General features: G+C 38.2%; 1 protein-coding gene across 2 annotated transcripts in view; it reads left to right on the top strand.

The window, feature by feature from the left end:
* MRE11 (DNA repair and meiosis protein (Mre11)) overlaps nt 1-22,378 on the top strand; it is a 227,214-nt gene that overhangs the window by 190,549 nt on the left and 14,287 nt on the right. For both annotated transcript variants that reach the window (XM_089826849.1, XM_089826850.1), the window contains exons 10-14: nt 1,345-1,407; nt 1,498-1,569; nt 1,688-1,765; nt 2,529-2,591; nt 2,712-2,775. In XM_089826849.1, the coding sequence (XP_089682975.1) occupies nt 1,345-1,407; nt 1,498-1,569; nt 1,688-1,765; nt 2,529-2,591; nt 2,712-2,775 (340 nt within the window). The remainder of the gene's footprint in view (nt 1-1,344; nt 1,408-1,497; nt 1,570-1,687; nt 1,766-2,528; nt 2,592-2,711; nt 2,776-22,378) is intronic.

Below are 22,378 nucleotides of genomic sequence, written 5' to 3'. Positions count from 1 at the left end.
CCTCCCAGGTCACTTTCTCCTCTACATCACTGTCTGTTTTCAATACTTGTTGGTAAAAGGACTAGCTATTAGGCCTCCATCTTTGCACCTAAGATCTCTAGATTCATACTAGGCAACAACGCCAAAAATGTTATGTGCCAAATATGGAAGTGATGTTGTTACATGCTTGATATGGAAGTACTATTATCACCGTAACTTCTTAATGCAGGAAATCTTATGATTAACCAAGGAACAATATAAATGGTAATATCGTAGAAAACACACAACCATGGCAGAATAGTACTTTATTGATTGTACCAAAGTATTACATTACCAAAAATACCAACATGATCTTCATTGTTGTCGACAACCCTTACATATAGCACTCGGGTTCGTTAAGAATACCAACCATCGTGACTCTTCGGTACATCTTATTTCTTAACAAGTCTGCTGATTATTTACTAATTACTTGTTACTAGCCTACAAATACGCCTAAAATCATCATTTCACCCAATACAAAGATCATATTTCTCTGTTCACTTTCTTTTCTGATTTTCTCTATTTTTTCTTTTCAGGGGCATAATCTCTGAACCCACACTTCTGTCCCCCAGGGAAGCACCCCCTAATTCGCTAGGTTTTTCTTACATCTACCTGGTGCAGCGTACATTGCTTCCCATTAAACCCATTATCATCTCCACTCCAAAGCCCACTTGTTATTGGGATCTCGTCATATAAGAAACTCTGAGGGGGTTTGGGAGTGGAGACTAGAAGTTAGAGCTTAGACAACTAAAACCATGTCATTAAATGAGTTGATAAAGATAAGTATTTAATATTTAACTATCAATTGATATCTAATATTTATCTCTAACGCTAACATTTTGGCATTTGGCATTGATCAATAATCAAGTATCACACTATACATGTATTTCATTTCATAATTCTGTTTATATCTTTAATTTTACTTTTACATACACACACACACACACACACACACCCAAATGTACTATACTAGAGGGAAAAAAAACTACTTGTACTGGCAATACCTGTTTCTCGCATCTGTACCTGTATCAGCAACTTAGCTGGGAAGGTATTTTGAAGAGGACACTTTTGGACAAGGCAAGTTTTTGTTGTGCAGTATCTTCATATTTGTCTTGTGTATCAATGAACTATTTTTGTAAAATTTGATATTTTCTTTTTTATGAGCATTTTATAGATTATTCAAAATAAGTACATGTTTTTGGAACATCCTATGATCTATCCGAGTTTGTTGAAAAGCACATTTTTTGAATTTTTTACTTAATGTGATATGATATAGTGTAGAATTTGATGTTTTTATCATAATTAATTAAGGTTACATTTTTTCAGGGTAGTCAATATCGGCCAACTAAAATTCCATTGCAATCTGTGAGGCCTTTTGAATATAAGGAGGTAATCATGTTTTCTGGCAATTTCATTAGATTACATAGAAGCTGTTTCATCCAAGAAAACTTGTTAAAATTCATAATGTTTTGTTAGCAGTGTGTCCTAAGGGATGATCCTGACTTAGATGCCAATGACCAAACGGCAGTTCTTGAACATCTAGATAAATTGGTAAGCTTTTCATGCATAAACAACTGGTTTTGATATCTAGGATTATTGTTGTTGAGTCCACAATATTTGTGGATCTTCACATTCCTTTTTTATTATATCTCAGAAATTAATCTTGCAGGTCAGAGATATGATCACACATGCTGAAGGGAGGGTAGTTAGTCGCCCAGACCTGAAGATGCCTTTAGTTCGAATCAAGGTGGGTACTATTCTGGATGCTTCTTTCTATTCAATATCAGAAGCTTTAGATCATTGTAGAAGCTTTATTCTCAGGCTTTCAAGTATTGAGCTATAGCATGTGGTTCTTTTAATCTCTCTTTTTGAGTACCACTGATCATGCTCACAAAATTGTTTTCTAAATGGATGGATGCATACTAGGTTAATGTGCTTTTGGCTAGTTGTTCACTGCATATGTTCTTTCTTCTATGCAATCTTCTATTTAGCGTGCCATTAATCAGTGTACTTCAAAATTGGTGCATGCATGATTAATGTGCTTTTCCCATCTGTTTATTCCATATGTTCTTTTAGGCATGGAGCTGCTTTTTGGACCTTATTAACCAATATTGTGGTTTTAAACTTCACAAGATTCTTTTCACAATAAGAATTGGATTTTTGTTTCAGTATCTGTGAGTTAAAGAATTGGATTTTTGTTTCAGTATCTGTGAGTTAACTTTACTTTTTCACAATTTTGGGACCCTTAATAAGCTATCTGCCATACACTGGAACTTATTTGCCTGCACGTGCTTTAAATGTACATTTTACTTGTGTTTTAGTTGGCAAGCCTTGCCTTTTTATTTGGATAATGTTGTTTGATATCAGAAAGTCGTCAATAATAACTAATAAGAAAATAAAAAAATTTACAAGAAAAAAATGTTATGATGGGCATGATCCAAATAGAGAGCATGTTTGTTGAATATCAAGTTATGGATTTTGCTAATGTCTATGTGTTTTGGAGTTTGTAGGTTGATTATACTGGTTTCACAACAATAAATCCTCAGAGGTTTGGCCAAAAATTCGTTGGAAAGGTTTGACCCCTTTTTTTTATTTTGTTTGTTTGGTGCTTAAAGGTGACGGAAGTATTGATCAAATGCCTAGCCAAATATATTTCTTCTATTAACATAACAGAGTATTTAATCCTTTTGCAGGTTGCAAATCCTCATGACATTCTTCTGTTTTCAAAGTCTACAAAACGGCAACAATCAGTGGATGGTGTGTTTATCCATTTCTCAATATAAATGCCTAAACATTGACACATCTATATTCAATTGCTTGATGCATGTGATGATCTTTGGTAATTGTTAAGCACTAGTCTTATCATTCTTTTGTTGAAGACATACAGAATTTTCCTTTTATTGAGTGATTTTTTTTTAATGCAATTGAATTGCATATGATATTATTTGAAAACTGCTGAAGTTTGAATAAGCAATTGTGGGGGTTGCAGTGTAACAGTAATGGAGGCGCACTTGTCAGAGAGTGACTCATGTTCAAATCCTCACTGCACTAAGACAGTTTGTTACTTTGGCAAACATGTGGGAACATTGTGTATTAATGATTATAGGGTACATTTGGGGCTGGTTCAGGTTTACAAATCTTGAATATGATCTGCTTGTTAATCAGACACTATTAAAGAGAGCTCATAAGTGAACCAAAGTTTTATAAATAATAGAAGAATTTGTTTTCAAGTAGCAAGTGCAGGTATTTTTTGGGATCATTAACTACCTTTGCTTAAGCACATATTTAAATATCTTTGTAAAAATGTGCAGGAGGCTTTTAAGTCTTTCTTGGTCATATATAAGAACATTGTCAAATGTTGTGATTAGACATGTAATTTTAGCTATAGGCTCCAAATGTTATTTAGAAGTAGCTGAGGAAGAGAAAATCTTTAGACCTCTAGGCAGGAATGTACTGAATTGAAATCTTGGAATTGGAAAGAATTGCCATCTGTTGTACAAGTTTATTAAGTAGGTAGCTTAGAAATGACTAAGCTAACAATCTTTAAAAATTCTGGATACCTCATCCCATCCTTTTCCTTCCCAATGTATGTTCAATTAACAGGGTGGATGTTAATTGAGAAGATTGTAAGACTGATGGTGCAGTGAGCAATCAATTTTCATCATTTGTAAGTGGCTAATTTCCCCAACCCTTTGGGACTATTTTGTTTATGAGAAAGGAATGACTATGACATAATGATTGACAAAATGTTCTTGTTTAAGTGGTGCCACATCATCCATCTAGGTTGCCTTGCTGAATTCTGATTTGTGTTACCATTTATCCTGCAAAATAATGTCAGCACTTTAATGTTTGAGAAATTGGTAGACAATTCTGAACAAACATCCTTCATTGCAGCAAATGAGACAACAGAAGCAGAATTTAGCTCATGCCTTGCAGTAAAACATATATCAAAGAGATCTTAATGGTTGCTTATAATTAGATGCCTGCGGAAGGAAATTTGAATGGCCTCATTTTTTGATGCATCCAGGCTCTCACAATCCTGCACAGTCAAAAATATTCTTCTATCCATTTTTTTTATGTAATATTTTTGTATTACAGGTTTGATTTTTTGGTCAAAATTTCATGTCTATAGCTGGATGTGGTCTTGCCTAGGTTATCTTTACTGTATTAAGGATTTGATGGGATCCATGCTCCCATTTTCGTTGACATGATCCTCCTCTTGATTCCTTATGCACTGTGTGGCATGGATGGGAGGGAGCGATTAGGAATTTTCCTTGCTTAGCGATGATTCACTGCTGGAACCTGCTTGATATTCACTGATTTGGTGCCGTCTTTAAATCCTTGCCAGATGTGAAGACAGTGAAACTGAAAACATTTACTGCTGGTTGGTTATCCTTGATTTTTTTGCTAGAACCCACAAATTGTTCTCCTTGAATGTTTAAGATTCATTTTTTGGGGTTTTACTTCCTATTCCGAACCTCCAAATACACCTTGGCATTATAACCTAAGGTACCGATACTCTCTCGAAATAATTGGATAATATTCTGAACTGTGGTGCTATATAGATGCCCTGTGGAGGTGCTCAGGAAGCGCTGCCCAGGCCTATGGATGCTCCTCGAGGCGCTTTGTGTGCCTTCGAGAGCATCCATAGGCCCAACAACATTTCTTGGGCACCTCCATAGAGCCTCTATGGTCATCTAGATGCATCCGCCCAACCAATTTTGAACGCCGAAAATCACTTAAAATCTGTTTTTTGCATGTGCTAAATTGCTATATTTTATTCTTTTCTTGCAACCGTAAAACAACCCTAAAGAGGTCATTCATTGTTCATTCTTCTCATTTTGTTTGCGGCTGGGCTCTCTTCTCATTTGGTCTCGATTTTGACATTTTGAAAGCAAGGTCATTATTTTTAAAGAGGATCAATGTGTCAAATAGCTTCTACAACGGACTTCTAAGCATCTAGGATAAGCATTTGATTGCATTCTTGAGTTCTTTTACTGATTTTTTTGAGATGTTGACAAATTTAAGAACTTTTACAATTTAAAAAAAAAAGAAATGAAGAAACAAGTTTAGCTGTATATTTTAATGTTGTTGTATCATATTTTTTGATCTTGTATGCTTGATGTTCATAGTTTATTTCTATTTATTTCTATTTTATTTTCATATTAGATTCATAGATTTTACTCTGCAAGAATGACCACTACCGGGAGTCAAAGTTCAGTGGCAGGCCTACAAAATTGATTAGGATCTCCATTAGGAGACATACCACAATATTATCATAGGATTACGGAGGTTGGTTATACATTTGGAAATGTAATGTATATCATAGAAAACCATTCAATAACTCGTATTCTCAGGTCAAAGCTCATTTTATGGGCCCTACTGGTAAAAGAATAGTAATGTGCAAAGGAAAGCAAAGATGGAAATGAGATGACTGGTGCACAATTAACAAGATTTATAAGAGAACAAAAAATTTCCCACCATTTGGTTAACAGATAAAAATAAAAGTTTTTATCAACCCTCATCTAGAAAGAGAAAAATAAAATTTCCGACTAATCAAGTTGTATTCTCCAAACATCTATTCTTTGCAAGTACTTGTATAGGGAGAGGAAGAAGAAGCATAAGTTATTGCCAGGAAAAGAGGTGTAATGTGCCCGATTTAGCAGGTTCTCGTACCCATGATTGGTTAGTTCATCATTGCGACCCTCGTAAGCTGACAGTGAGTTTTGAGGGTCTTTGAGGCAGGCTTGCTATTTATAGTAAGTCTATTTTTGGACGATTGCTATATTCAGTAGTGGAGTGGAGGTACATATGATTGGTTGTCATCTGCATTTAATTGAGCATATTATTCATGCAGTTCATATTTATTGAGTTATTTATGAGGCTTTGATTATAATAAAGTACTTTATGCTATTTCATATTATAATTTGCTGTTGTGAAGATGAAGCCTCTTAAGTCAGAAGTGTGAAGAAGCTGGCTTGCACAATTGAGTTATAAATATGAATATTGTGAAGAGTTAATCATCCAACTATGATCTATTGCTTATGATATTTTTTGAGGGTTTTGAGATTAGTTTGCTTTCAATCCATTGCTCAGGTATAGTAGATTTGAATCATGTCCTGGAATATGAATTAGTGCCTTACCTTTCCATGGTCATTGTTGTTGGGAAGTGTTTCGGTGTTGGAGAATTTGTGTGGTGATTGTGGTTCTGCAACCTAGCATCCATAATCTTTGTTGTTGGACAATTAGTATTCTAAAATCTCAGATGCCAAGTATCTGCTGTTTGAAGTGATTATCTTACCTTGTATTGTGGTGTTAGTTTCACACATTTGTACTCGTGCTAGAACGATCATTGAACTGAAAATTCAGGGGTTTTTAATTATGCTTTTGGTTGCCTCATTATCTGCAATCCAGAGGCCACTATTATGCTAATTATTACAAGTCGAGTAGCCTGGATTTTGGGGTCTTGGTTTTGTTTCCTGGATGCTGCAACTACGCCTTTGTTGGCACCAATTTGTTGTTCAATTATATAGCCACTGCTGGGCGTTTTCTTCTGCTTGCAATCACAGCTTGTGTATGAGTCTTGCCTGCAACTAAAAACATCATCAAGCAGCCACATTGGAGATATAGAGCATATTGGACGAAGACAATTTTCTGTCCTTGCTGCAAGTCGAACTAGGAGATTATCAGGTTTTCAATGAATCGTTGTAATTCTATTTGTTGTTGAAGCAATAGTTAGTAAATATTAATTGCAAGGGAATTCTAAGATTTGCATTTGGCAATATTAGTGTGTCATCTCTTGTAATTTTCAGCATTTGATAATATCTCTCAATTTTTTAATCAAAAAAATGCATAAACTTCAAAAAACCCACAAAGCAAAGAAACAAAAATATTAAAATAATTGTATTGCATCTCTCAGCATAAGTTTTGGGAGTCGGGTTGGGCTCTCTACAATGGTATTAGAGCGGTTTTGTGCTATCCTGTAGGGAATTGGGTTCCTTTTATTTCTGGCGCAGAGATTTATTCTGGGTAGACACTATAGCCGCAGAGGTTGTACTTCTCTACCTGGTGATGGAGAACCAAAGATACAGTTTGGTAGCATGGGTGACAGAGGTGCTTTTGAATTTGGGGATACAGGTTATAGATATGTTGCACTGGTTTTGACATTGTTAAGAGAGGCTATAGAGACTTTCAGAGATCTGGTAGTTGGACAACACGTCACAGATGTGCCGCAACAAATTTTTGCCACTCTACAATGTATTGCACTTCCTAGAGGATGGAGTGGACAAAGAGGTACTCGAGACAATTCTGTTAGTTCACATAGGTCGTGAGTAGATGACAGTTCTAGAGTTGGTGATAGGGTTAGAGTAGAGGACCAGGTCAAGATTGATGGTAGGATCGACATGACTGGTTACATTGGTGCATATGATAGGTCACAAAGGCCTACATTCTGAGACTTGAGGTAGATGTGGTTAGTATTGATACTGAGGCCGCACCTTTTGTAGACAAAGTGGTTGTATAGTTTGCTGAGTGGGATGCTCTACCATAGGCCATCAAGAAAAACCTTAATTTTGACAAATTTCTGACACAAAAGTAGGAGCATTCTAGAGGTAGGCTTGCACTTGGGAGACAAAGGCCCAAGCAGTCAAATTTGTGAGAGGTAGCTAGTAAGATGAGTTTAGCACACTTTAATGGCAGTACTAGAGTGACAACTCGAGCTTGGGTCTACAAGCTCGATACTTATCTGGCTTTGTGTCCTATGACTGATGAGAACGCTATTAGATTTGTTGTCCTTCATCTTGACAGAGTTGTCCATGACTGGCGATAACATGAGTTGGTTTTGTTACTTCATGAACATATTGCTTCCTAGCAGAAGTTTGTGGACAGGCTGATAGAGTGTTCTGATAGGAAGGATCCTGAGGTGTATTTTTAGGAGTTAGCTCAGCTGAGGTAGATAGGTGGATTGGAGGCCTTCATTAGTGAGTTCCAGAGGCTTTCAATGATGGCGTATGATATATTTGAGCAAAGTAGAGTTATGCTATTCATAGAGGGTTTGGTTGAGACACCCAGAGGATGGGTTAAGTTCTTAGACCCGCCCTCTATACAGGAGGCCATGAAGAAGGCTATGAATCTAGAGGCATTCACAGCTTGAGGCAAGTTTTCTTTGAAACATTCTAGTTCATCACGTGACAAGGCAGCCCGTAAGAGGGAAGAAAAATCATATTCTAAGCATCCTATGGTAGCTCCCTTAGATTAGGAAACTATTAATGATTTGAGGAAGACATTGTGTTTTTATTGTAGGGGACCCTATGATGTTACTCATGACTGCCCTATGAAGCCTAAGGGCAAGATTAAGATGATGGAGTGGTTCTATGATGATGAGGATAATTCTGATTTTTCAAGACAGCCAGCTGATTATGATCATGATGCATAGAGAGCTATAGGTGATGATGATGATGAGGTGGATGATTCTCACCTCAAGGTCACCTGCCTTTCTAGCATGAGAAAGGAAGGAGCTTTCACAATGCATGGACTCTTGGCTAGGCAATAGGTGATTGCACACTTTGAGATGGGTGCCACAATAATTTCATTGATTCCCATTTGGTTGCTAGGAGGGGGATTCAGATTGAGGATTTTGATGGATCACGAGTTCAGATGGCAGATGGTTACGCCCTTAGGTGTAACAAGATGATTTCTAAGCTTCTAGTGAAGCTGAACACTTATTGCATTTAAGGTACATTTCTGTGGTGGATATGGGCAGCACATATATAGTTCTTGGCATGGCATGGTTGCATACATTGAAGGACATTTACATCAGTACAGAGAGGATGGAGATGAGAATCATCAAAGATGACAAAGCGCAGGTTTTTAAGGCTATTAAGAATGATGATCTTAAGCAAATTTCTTTTAGACATATGTAACACTTAGTTCGTCATGAGGATGTGATTGATTGGGCAGCAAAGTTTAGGTTGTTGCCTACCTTGGATGGTACAAATAAGTCTGCCTACTACCCTTACATTCAGCAGTTGAGGACTAAACACTCCAAAAGTGTTTCATGATTTGCCACCTAATAGGCTTTTGACAGAGGGATTGAGCACATCATAGTGTCGGAGGAGGGAACTAAGCCCATTATGATTACACCTTACCGACACCCAAAGCGGCCTAAAGATGAGATCAAGCGACCTAAAGATGATATCAAGAAGAGTATACAAAAACTGCTTGCTATGGGACACATTAGGTTGAGTAAGTCTTCCTTCGCTTCATCAGTTGTCATGGTGAAGAAGGATAGTACACTTGGGATGTGTATTGATTACCGAATGCTTAATAAGAGGACTAGTAAGAACATATATCTTATACCTTAGATTGATGAGCTTATTGATGAGTTATATGGGGCATAGTACTTCTCTAAGATTGACTTGAGGTGTGGGTAACATTAGATCTGTGTCAAAGAGTAGGATGTGGAGAAGACAACGTTTAGATGTCATTATGGACATGTGTAGTTTCTAGTCATATGTTTTGGCTTGGCGAATACTCACCACTTTTCAGTCTACTATGAACAGAATGTTTCATAGTCAGCTGTAGAGGTTTGTGTTGGTATTCTTTGATGACATCCTTGTTTATGGTAAGACCCAGGACAATGATGTAGCACATTTGGATGCAATGTTGAATATTCTTGATAGGCCTTCCTTGTATGCCAAGGAGTCCAAGTGTTCATTGGGGATTACAAAGCTGCTATATTTGGGTCATATTATCAATGTAGAAGGTGTTCACATGGATCCTGACAAGACTCTTGCTATTTCAAAGTGGCCTACACTAGAGAACTTGACACAGTTGAGAGGGTTCACTAGAATTTGCGCATTCTACCACAACTTTGTGTCAAGATTCTCTAAACATGCAGCTCCCTTTACAAACTTGACTCATAAGGTTGCTTTTGAGTGGACTCCTCAGGCACAAGAGTGCTTTGAGAAGTTCAAGGTGATTATAATATCATGCCTAGTTTTAGCTTTGCTAGATTTTATGAGGCCGTTTGAGTTGCACCGTGATGCCTCGGGTAAGGGCATTGCAACAATTTTATCCCAAGATCACCATCCCATAGCATTTGAGAGTAGGAAACGATGGGGTCCTAAGAAGTCATTTGTTGTCTATGATAAGGAAATGCTGGTCATCATGCATGGTTTGGCCAAGTTCACCTGTATTTGGTTGGCAAGAAACCTTGTATTAAGATAGATCATAACAACTTGAAGCATTTCTTGGGTCAATGGGACCTGAATGAGAGACAACAAAAGTGGGTTTGTAAATTGCAGTCCTATGATTTTGACATCTCCTACATAAAGGGTACATAGAATGCTGTAGTTGACACCCTTTACCCCACTTATGCTTGATTATTGAGATTGCAGAGGACTGGAGGCACTTTATCATCGCAGAGTATGCCAAAGATCAGTGGGTAGTTGACGTTGTGGACGACAGTATTCAGGACAATAGTTACACCCTTGCAAATGGGTTGATCATTTACAAAGGGAGGATATATCTTACCCTAAGATTAGGTGTCAAATAGTTTATTCTTCAGGCCTTTCATGATTCACCATTGGCTAGTTATCCCGGGTTTTTCAAAACCTACATATAGATTTAGGAGAGATTCACATAAAACGGTGAGTAGACAGATGTGCGATTGTATGTTTAGAGAGTGCTTTTTTTATCAGCAGAACAAAGTTTAGCATACCTATCTTGTAGGGTTGCTGCAGCTTGCAGCCACTTCCCATTCCTAAGCGAAAGTGGGAGAGTATATCTATGGATGTCATTGTGGGCTTATCGAAAGCCGAGGGTTGAGATTGTATTTATGTGGTGGTGGATTGTCTCACCAAATATGCTCACTTTTTTCCTATCACTACATACTCAACAGTTTAGCTAGTAGAGTTCATCTTTTGGGAGGTGTTCAAGTTGCATGGTTTACCATAGACTATAATGAGTGACCACAATAGGCAATTCACGAGTCACTTCTGGCAGGAGGTTTTTAGACTATGTGGGACAAAGTTGACTCTGAGCACTAGTTACCACCCTTAGAATTACGACTAGATTGAGATTGTGAATAAGTGGGTCGAAGGCTATTTGCAGAATTATGTTCACAATAGAGGGCTTGGCTGAAATGGCTTCATCTATTTGAGTACTTTTATAACTCCACTCACCATATGAATATACATATGTAACCATTTAGAGCTATGTATAGATACAATCCTCCTAGTTTTATGGATTTGCTTTGCAACGAAAATAGAGTGCCCAATGAAGGGGATTTGATGTAGGATAGTTGGGACATTATGAGGACTCTGTCAGATAATATACAAAGGGCACAAAATCAAAAGAAGCAATATGTTGGTTAGAAGAGGACCGCTCACTCGTTTCAGGTAGGCGATATGATTTACATGATGTTGCAGTTGTACAAACAATCTTATATTAGGAAGGGTGGAGCTGAGTAGCTCAAGCCCCGATATTATGGTCCCTTCTACATAGTGAGGTGCATTTGTGAGGTGGCATAGAAGTTGGATTTGATAGAGGATAGAAGGGTGCATAATGTGTACTACGTTTCGTGCCTCGAGGAGGTGTTAGGAAGACATGTGGTTCCATCTACTATCTTACTCCCATTGGATGATGAGGGGAGGCTTGGGTTGATCCTTGAGGTGATTCTTGATACCAGTGACAGACAGTTGCAAAGGAGGATTATCAGGGAGTTTTTGGTTAAGTGCCAGGTATTTCCACATAAGGACACCACTTGGGAACTAGAGGATATACTTCAACACCCCAGATTGTGATTGCTTGGGGACAAACATTCTTGGGGAGGACAATAATGTCCCTGATTTAGTAGGTTCCCATTGTGATGATTAATTAGTTCATCTTCGCAACCCTTGTGAGTTGACAATGAGTTTTGAGGGTCTTTGAGGCAAGCTTGCTATTTATAGTATGTCTATTTTAGGACAATTGCTATATTCGGCAATACAATGGAGTACAGACGGTTGGTCATCATTTGCATTCGATTGAGCATATTATTCATGGAGTTCATATTTATTAAGCTATTTATGAGGCTTTCATTATTATAAAGGTACTTTATGTTGTTTCATGTTATAATTTGAAGTTATGAAGAAGAATACTCTTAAGTGAGAAGTGTGAAGAAGGAGCTGGTTTGCACATAGGTATTCCACGTATGATTTGGAGCTTTATGCTACAGGCACTCAAAAAGTCAAGACAGTACCTCCTACCCAAGGAGCTTATAGTATATATAGATAATCATGCCTTAATCTTCTTAAATGGGCAAAAGAAGTTGAACCAAAAACAAATGAAATGCGTAGAACAATTATAAACATATACCTTCACAACCAAACATAGGAAAGGATATTCAAACAAGGTGGCAAATGCTTTGGTAGGAGGGTGCTTACTGTCCGTGAAATTCAGTTGCATAGCATGGGCCTTAACTCACTTGAAGAGCTCTACCAGGAAGATCAGGACTTCAAGGATGTGTACGAGGCTTGTTCCAAGTTTGCTAACAATTGTCGTGTATACTTTTTTGACTTTATGGTGCAAGAGGGTTTTCTTTTCGATGGACATCTATTGTGTATTCCCCAATGTTCAATGAGGGAGAATATTGTAAAAGAAGCACAATGGCAGTTCGGGGGGCCATTTTGGCCTAGAGGAAACATTGGAGCAGGTTGTTAGACTGTATTATTGCCCCAAGGTATAATCAAATGTCAGAAGATTTGTGGAGAGTTGTCCTATCTTTCAAAGGGAAAAGAGGGTTTCCTCTAATGCAGGTTTATATCAGCTCCTACACATTCCTAGTAGTTCTTGGGAAAGGCTAAGTTTGGAATTTGTACTAGGACTCCCTAAGACTTTAAGGCTATATGATAGTATGTTTGTCATTGTTGATAGGGTCAGGGAAATGGCACATCTTGTGTCATGCAAATGGATAAAACATGCCTCACACATTGCAAGGTCGTTTTTAAAAAAAAGTTGTGCAGATTGATGGTTTAGCCCTTAGTATTGTGATTGATAGATGCTCAAAGTTTGTTGGGCACTTCTGGAAGACTTTATTGTAGAGGTTGGGCACCAATTTGTCATTCTCATCTTGCTACCATCCCCAAATTGATGGGAAAACATAGGCTTGTCAATAGGTCTTTGGGTAATCTCCTTAGGTGCCTCACTGAGCAACATGGATAGGCTTGGGATTTGGTGATAGGGTGGGCTGAATTGCCTATAATGACACTCAATATTAGCACTAGCGAAAGCCCTTTTGAGATTGTTTGTGGTTTCCATCCTAGAGGTATCCTAGAACTCAGAGATCAGAATGGTATGGACAAGAGAAGTGCATGGGTTGAGGACTTTGCTGCTACTACAATGAACATCCATGATCAAGTCAAGTGGAGTCTCCAACAAAGTCCAGACAAGTATAAGGCAATACAAACCTTAAAAGGAGGAATAAATTGTTTATGGTGGGTGATCTTGTCATGGTTTCTCTAGAAAGCAAGGTTACCAAAGGGGCAACCAATTGAACTCCTCATGAAGAAGCTTGGTTGTCTTAAAATTGTTAATGTCTGGTAGCTTTAGTTGAATAAACCCATGAAACCAAATTGAAGATATATATATATATATATATATATATATTACAGATGTGAGATATAATATATAATCTATGGTTAAACAATCAATTGCTATATTAAATAAATAATAATGAATAGACATACCCCATGAAGGGACATGTCTCTTTATGTCTCATCCAGAATATAAGAGAGAGATCACTGCCCTTGGAAAATATATCCCAAAGGGGCAATATGAATTCATTTGCAGCGGTTCTAATAAATCAACAAAAACTGGTCATAAATTTGGCACTAATGCATATTAAGTTGAAATTTCTCCTTATTTAGGCATTTCTTTGTGCAAGGACTCTACAATTGTAAATGAAGCCAATGGTTCCTCTACTATGGTAGATGAAGCAGATTGGGTTAGAGATTTACCCCCTAGCAAGCCACTACAGTCTGACAACATCGTTGATTCCAAGGTCATTAAATAGACAAGAAAGGATGCTTATAAGGAGTATTTGGTTAAATGGGTCGGTCTTCACAATTCAGAGGCCACTTGGATTACAAAGACTGACATCAAGCATGATACTAGTATTCAACAGTCTGTAACTTAAGGCTTTTGAGTTTTCTTGTCCTAGGGAGTATGGTGCAAAGGCACATGGTTGTTTCCTGATATGTTTTGAGGTTCCCAGTTTGTGTTTTAATTTTTGTAATAAGGCCATATAGACCCTATGCTTATGATGTGGTTAGGGTCTCTTTATAGACCATTGTTCTTTGTAATGACCTTTCCTATCTGTATTGTGTGAGGATGGTAAAAAATGGTCAACTATCTACGAAGGGTGGTAAATTGAGATCTCTAATGTTTTTGAAGTCCACTTGGACCTATTAGGATGGGTTCAAGGTCTTCGAGTCACTTTCATGTGACAAGTGCAAAAACTAGTAAAATTGTTCAAAATTTGCTTGAGTAAATTTGACAACTTTTCAAATTGTTGTCACCCAATGGCTAAGAAGTTGGGAATTCGGTTGTATGAGGTTGCAAAACAATCAAGAGGTAAATTAAAAGCCTCCATGGTTGCCATTGGGATGTAATGATCAAATTGGGAAGCAATAACAAGTTCTATTCCATTTTGATTATGGGTATTCTGTGCAAAATCTGTTGTTTTTGTAACTGTACGGTCGTGTATAGATTGGGAACCCCAGGCTAGGTGTATGGTATGATAGCCATATGTTTTAGTTTTCATTTAAAGGTGATTTGAAGTTTTTAAGTATTTTAGTTTAGGAGATCCATCAGTTCAAGACCAAATTGATCCAGTAAACATTTAAGCCCTAGTGTTGTATCCAAAATGGAAAAATCCTTACATTTCATCATTGAAAACTCATGAGACTTGGTGGAATGCCAAGATGCCTTGTGCTATAGATGATCAACGTGGGTTTATATCATTTAGAGTAGAATTGGAATTTTACATTGATGCCCTAGGCTTGCCATGTTGATGTGACAAGCCTTGTAAAGGACAAAATGGTGTTGCAAGGGAGACCAAAGGATATGTAATTGTGTTCATATGGTGTATTTGTTGTCCTTAAGCATGTATAGGCTTAAAACAATAGGCTCCTTGTCATTTTAGTTGGACCGGTGATGAGTTTTATTATATTTCTTTTGTTTGGGCTTGTTAAGCTTGTTTTGGCACAGTTAAGGTTGACTTGGTCAAACAAAGAACCCATATCGCAATTTGTGAAATATCTTAGGGCATCGAAATGTTATCTAAATTGGTAATTTTTTTGGGGTATTTATCTGAAGTTCTGAGGATTATATAGACCAAAAGATCATTTTGAAGGGATAATTCTAGTTGGCAAACTAATAGGAAACTTTGTGTACAACTGTTGCTAGTTCTTAGTGGTGGATCCAAGTGGTCAGATTAGTGGATATGCTTGTCCAAACATAGGAAGACACCCTCACATGTTTTCTAGTGAGTTAATGGGAAGATCTTAGTTGGCAAGGATTTGGGTGCTTGGTGAGTCTTGGGATCAAGGGCTTGTAGGAGTTGGAACTCCTCTTGTGAATTTGATTTGTTGAAGGTGTTTGGCCTTAGAGAAGGTCAAGGGAAAATTCAAGATAACCTTGGGAAGGTAAGTGGTGTAGGACCATTAGATGGTGCCTAAGCCTAACAAAAGCCCTTGTGAAGAAGATTTCAAGAAATATTGAAGTAGCACAAAACTCTCTGCTTTAATGTCACACATCCCACTGAAGACGTTTTGGCAATCGCAAAGTTGTAGGGGAAAAAAGCCATGTACCTTGACCCTCACATGGAAAAAGAGAGATTGAAGGAAGCATACATGGATAGTGAATAGGCAATTGAAGAAGAACAAAAATAGTTATTGGGCACTGCTTGTACCCTCCTACAGTTAGCATCAAAAGCAAACATAATACTACAGATGTTTCAAGGCTCTATACCGGTATGGGTGGTAGACCTATTGGAGATGTTAACACAACAAAAGGTGGCAATCACCCATGTAGGTGATACAAATGGTGGCGAAGAGAACAATGAGCCAATGGATGATAGTCAGACAAATGATGCTCAAAATGGTGACTCTATTAAGGATACTTACACAAATCGATTCACAAGGACCTTGACAATAGTCATGATGGAAATTATGGGGTTTACACTAAGCAACACCATTATGGATGGTGGATTTAACTTAAAGGTATTACCAGAGACATGAAAGGATAACTTGAGTTTTGACAAATACCTAACACAGAAGTGTGAGCATTCAAGGGGTAGGCCTGTGATAGACAGACAACGACCTAGGTACATCAAGCTTCAATAGGCAACTGGTAAAATGACATTGGCTCATTTTGATGTGAGCGGTAGAGTGACTGCAAGAGCTTGGGTCCACAAGCTCAACACCTACCTCGCTTTGCATCCTATGACTGAGGAGGACATCATCAGATTTGCTATGCTACACCTTGACAGAGTTGTGCACAATTGGTGGTACCATGGTTTAGTATCTCTCCATCATGATCAAATCATATCATACTAGGAGTTTGTTGACATATTGATAGAGCATTTTGATAAGGACCCTGAGGTTTATTTTAGTGAGTTGGCTCAGTTACGACAGACAACTGATTTGGAGGCATTTATCAGTGAGTTCCAGAGGTTGTTAGTGATGGTGTATGACATATCTGAGAGGAGGAGGGTTATGCTTTTCATTGAGGGTCTTGTTGAGTCACTCAAAGGTTGGGTTAAGTCATTAGATCCCCCTTCATTGTAGGAAGCAATGAAAAAGGCCTGTAATTTAGAAGCCTCTTCATTTAGAGGTTTTCAAGCCTGCTACATCCTCCTATGATAGGACACCTCCCCAGAGAGAGGGGAAATCAGAGGGTAAGCATCCTGCTGCAACACCTTTGGACCGGGAAACAATTAATGATTTAAGGAGGAGCAAGTTGTGTTTTTACTACAGGGGTCCCTATGATGTTGACAATGACTATCCTATGAAGCCTAAGGGCAAAAATAGGATGATGGAGTGGTTCTATGATGATGATGTAGTGCTGAGTTTTAGGAGCAGTCTGGGGATTATGATTAAGATCAGCATAGGAGTGATGATGTTAAAGATGAGGTGGATGACTCCAACCTCAAGGTAGCTTTTAGGATGCGTGGGCTCATAGCTGGATAAAGTATTGTTGCTTTATTTGATACTGGAGCTACTTGTAATTTTATTGATGCACAATTGGTTACCAAGAGAGGGATGCAGAGTAAGGATTTTGGGGGCTTATGGGTACAGGTAGTTGATGGTTACATCTTGAAGTGTAACAAGATGATTTCAGATCTCCCTGTGAAACTTAATACATATACTTTCACTGCTGATTTTTATGTGGTAGACATGGGGAGAATAAATATAGTTCTTGGTATGGCTTGGTTACAGACACTTAAGGATATCTATTTGAGTATACAGAGGATGGAGATGAGATTCATGAAGGACGGGCAACCTCATGTTCTTAAAGCAATTTGTAATGATGAGCTGAAACAGATCTCCCTTCAGTGCATGCAGCATTTGGTTTGTCAAGAGGATATTATCGATTGGGCAGTGGAGTGCAGGATTATGCCTACTCAAAAGGATATTGAGGAGGCAGATTATCATCTAGATATCCAGCAGTTGAGAATTAAACACTCTAAAGTATTTAATGATTTACCCCCTAGTAAGCTACTGGATTGTGGGATTGAGCATATCATTGAGTTGGAGGAGGGCACGAAGCCCATTATGATCACACCCTATCGCCATTTGAAGAGGCTCAAAGATGAGATTGAGAAGATCATACAGGAGCTTCTTGATCAGGTGCATATTAGGCCAAGTAAGTCCCTATTCGCCTCTTCAATTGTTCTAGTGAAGAAGAAGGATGGATCTCTCCGGATGTGCATTGATTATCAGATGTTGAATAAGAAGACTATTAAAAACTGGTATCCTATTCCACGGATTGATGAAATGCATGGGGTAAAGTATTTTGCGAAGATTGACTTAAGGTCTGAATATCATTAAATCCGGGTTAGAGAGCAAGATATAGAGAAGATAGCATTCAAGTGTCACTATGGGCATTTTTGAGTTTTTGGTCATGCCTTTTGGACTTACCAATGCTCTTGCCACTTTTCAGTCGACTATGAACAGTGTTCCATAGTCTGCTTCGCAGGTTTGTGTTAGTTTTCTTTGACGACATTTTGATTTATAGCAAGACTTGGGATGATCATATTGTTCATTTGGATACAGTTTTGGGAATATTAGATCGAGATTCCTTGTATGCCAAAGAATCCAAGTGTGCTCTTGGTATGACAGTTACTTTATTTGGGGCATATTATTAGTGCTGATGGAATTCGCATGGACCCAAATAAGATCTGTGCTATTGTAGAGTGGCCTACACTTGAGACCCTAACACAGTTAAGAGGATTTATTGGTCTTTGTGCTTTTTACTGTAGGTTTGGGGCAGGTTTTTCATGACATGCTGCTCCCCTTACAGACCTAACATGTAAGGGTGCTTTTCAGTGGTCGGCCCAGGCACCAGAATGTTTTGAGAAATTTAAGACTATCATGACTTCATGTCTGGTGTTGGCTTTATCTGATTTTTTGAGGCTCTTTGATTTGCACTGTGACGCTTGCAAAGAGGGTATTGGTGCAGTTTTGTCCCAGGATCGACATCCCATAGTTTTTGAGAGTAGGAAATTGTGGGGTCCTAAGAGATCTTTTAGTGTTTATGATAAAGAGATGTTGGCCATCATGCATGCTTTAGCCAAGTTCAGGCAGTATTTAATGGGCAACAAGTTTTGCATTAAGACTGATCATAATAGATTGAGACATTTCCAAGGGCAGAAAGATTTAAATGAGAGGCAGAAGAAGTGGGTCAGCAAGCTATAGTATTACAATTTTGATATCTCTTATATCAAGGGAACTCAAAATGTTGTTGCAGATGCTCTTTCGAGGAGACTTCATCTCTATATAGTTTCTGATATTTCAAAGGATTGGAGACATGATTATTGTTAAGAGTATGCCAAGGATCAGTGGGCCTTAGGTATTGTGGATGGTAGTATCCAAGATGATAGATATTCGCTTTCAAGAGAGTTGATTATCTACAAAAGGAAGATATATTTGATTCCAAAGTCAGATGTGCATAAGATTATCCTGTGAGGATTCCATGATTCTCCTATGGCTGGTCACTCGGGGTTTTTCAAGACTTTCGGGAGAGATTTACATGGAAGGGGTTGAAGGCTGATGTTCATCACTATGTCTAAGAGTGTTCGGTTTGTCAGCAGAACAAACATGAACACACATATCCTATTGGTTTATTACAACCACTTCCTATTCCTGAAAGGAAGTGGAAGAGAATTTCCATGGACTTCATTGTGGGCATGCCTAAAGCTCAAGGAGGGTATTGTATATATGTGGTGCTAGATAGGCTCACGAAGTATGCTCATTTCTTCCCTATTACCACTACCTACTCAGTTGTACAGTTAGCTGAGTTATTTTTTAGGGAGATTTTCAGGTTGCATGGTTTACCCAAAACCATCACGAGTGACTGTGACAGCAAATTTACGAGTCATTTTTGGCAAGAGATTTTTAGATTGTGTGGGACTAAGTTGACCTCTAGCACAAGATACCATTCGTAGACTGATAGACAGACGAAGATAGTGAACAAATGGGTTGAGGGATATCTGCAGAATTATGTCTCTTCTCAGCAGAAGGCTTGGGTTAAGTGGTTTCACTTATGTGAGTATTGTTACAATTCCACTCCTCACATGACTGTGTAGATGTCGCCTTTTAGAGCTTTATACGGGTATGATCCACCTAGTTTTATAGATTTGTTATGTGGTGATAGTTGAGGACTGAGTGCAGGAGATTTGTTGCAGGATAGTCAGGATGTAGTGAGGTCATTGAGAGATGATATACAAAGAGCACATAATCAACAAAAGTAGTATGCTGATCAGCAGAGAATAACTCATACTTTTCAGGTGGGTGACATGATTTATTTGATGTTGTAGCCGTATTGGCAGTCTTCGATCAAAAGGAGTGGTGCTGAGAAACTTAAGCCATGTTATTATGGTCCTTTTCATATCATACGACGAGTTGGAGAGGTGGCTTATGAGTTGTATTTGCTAAGGATAGTAAGGTTCATAATGTATTTCATGTTTCACACCTTAAGGGAGCTTTGGGTCGTCATGTGATACCATCTCCTATATTGCCTCCATTGGATGATGAAGGGAGATTCGAGTTGATTCCAGACGCGATTCTTGATACTATAGAGAGACAGTTGGGACAGAGGACCATCTGTGAGTTGTTGGTTAAGTGGCAGAGGATATTCTACAGCACCTTGGATTGCGGTTTCTTGAGGACAAGCAATCTGGGGGAGGGAAGACTGTAATGTCCTTGATTTAGTAGGGTTCTGAGGTATAGTTTTTTCAGCTCATCATCGTGACCCTCATGAGTTGACATTTGGATTTGGGGGTCATTGTCAAGATATTGCTATTTTTGGACTTACTATTTTTAGTAAGTCACTCTCAGACAGTTACTATTTTGGGTGTGCAGTTTAGGTAGGGTGATCGTCTAGTTTCGTTATTTGATCTCTCGATGAAATATTATTGAAGTCATATTTATTTGGAGGATTATGGTTCAATGATTATTTATAATACTCTTTATTATCATTGTGTTTTATAATATAAAGTGTTATGACTTTATATTATAAAAGTTGCTTTTAAGTGAAAGGTGTGAGCCTGAAGCTATGTAGCTCAAATTGGTATTATAAATATGGCTTTTTGGAGAATGGGAGGTTATCTTGATTATTATATTTTATTTGCTCATATCAACTGGCTGAGGTTTTGAAGAGTTTCTTGAGATTCATCATTGACAATTCTGCTGAAGTAAGCAATTATTGTATTCTCTAGTTGTACCCACTGTGGCTCTAGAGAATTGATACTCTGAAGGAAAGTCTATGTTTTGGTGTTGCAAACTAATAATTGATTTGTTGATCAATTGGAGGATTTTGGTGACTTCCATTTCATTGCTAAGGGTTGTGTCTAGGATTATAATCAGCTAGACGTCAAAGGTGATAGGCTGCTAGACTAGCATTCAGGCCAGCAAAACCAAACGCAAAGACTGGTATTCAATATCGTCCAATGCCTAGACTGTGCAATCTATGAATGTCATTTGGTAGACGTCATTTCCTAGCCGTGACTCGCATTGGGGTGACACGAGTTGATATTAGATGAGCCTGTTATTGTCCTTGGCTGGCGTTAGGAATCTTCATGGTGATGTTGCGTTATGGAATTGCCTCTATTATATAATGTGGCCTCTCCTTTCAATCGGCAGAAGCAAGGTTGTGTGCGATAGAAGAAATCAGGTTCCACTATTGTCTAATACCAAAAATTCAGTTATTAATAATTTATAAGATTCTGTTCTTTTTCCTTTTTTAATAAAATTACAAGTGATTATGGAATTGAATTTTTAAAGTTAGAATATGCTTTGTACTCATTATATCCCATGAAATTTAAATAAAATCAAGAAACATAAGAACTTTGTTCCTTGTTACTGGTAATTTTGTTCGAGCCTTCTTTAAGTCTTTACATCTTCTAACTCCAAAGACGCAAAGTCTTCGCTGACCATTTGTGTGCATAGGTCGATTGTAAACTTCCCACCCCCTCTCCATTGAGAGAGTATTCCTGGTCCAATCGTGATTTACCTTTGCCTTTACCAAAACTGAGCTCTGCCAAGTACATCATACCCTATTCTTTTCAATGGTATCACTACGAAATCCAAAACGAAGGGTTGTGTCCCAATCATGACTCGTTGTGTCATTAAGGTCCCAATAGGTTTGATGTCATGCTAATCGACACCTATGAGTTGGAATGTTGGCAACCACAACGTAGGGCGCCCCAATCTCCTCCATGTTTCTTTTGATAGTTCACTGACACCAGAGTTGTTGTCCACAATGGTATCTACCAAAATGGTTCTCTAAATGCCCATTTCTACCATCGTTGGATGCCTTCCACTATTTACCGCGAGTACCATGGGCTCCTCTGTAGTCTTGAGGGGACTTCCCATTTTGAGAGGGTTTTCACTTTCGCCTCTATCCCACCTGATGCCTTATGGGATGATGTCACATTAAGTAGAGTTGTTCTCAGTTGTGACATGATAACAAGAAGGTCTTTCAACTTGACAGGGATTTCGGTTTGTAATAACTTCATGCGATATTGTGTTCTACCTAACCCCTTAGTGAGGCATTGCTGGTGTCATTTGTCTCCCTTCTTTCTGTCATTATTTATTTT

The sequence above is a fragment of the Cupressus sempervirens genome, chromosome 4 (genome assembly GCF_028749045.1).
Source record: "Cupressus sempervirens isolate cs-2001-9-10 chromosome 4, ASM2874904v1, whole genome shotgun sequence".
Lineage (NCBI taxonomy): Eukaryota > Viridiplantae > Streptophyta > Pinopsida > Cupressales > Cupressaceae > Cupressus > Cupressus sempervirens.
This window is presented reverse-complemented; position numbering and strand designations above follow the sequence as displayed.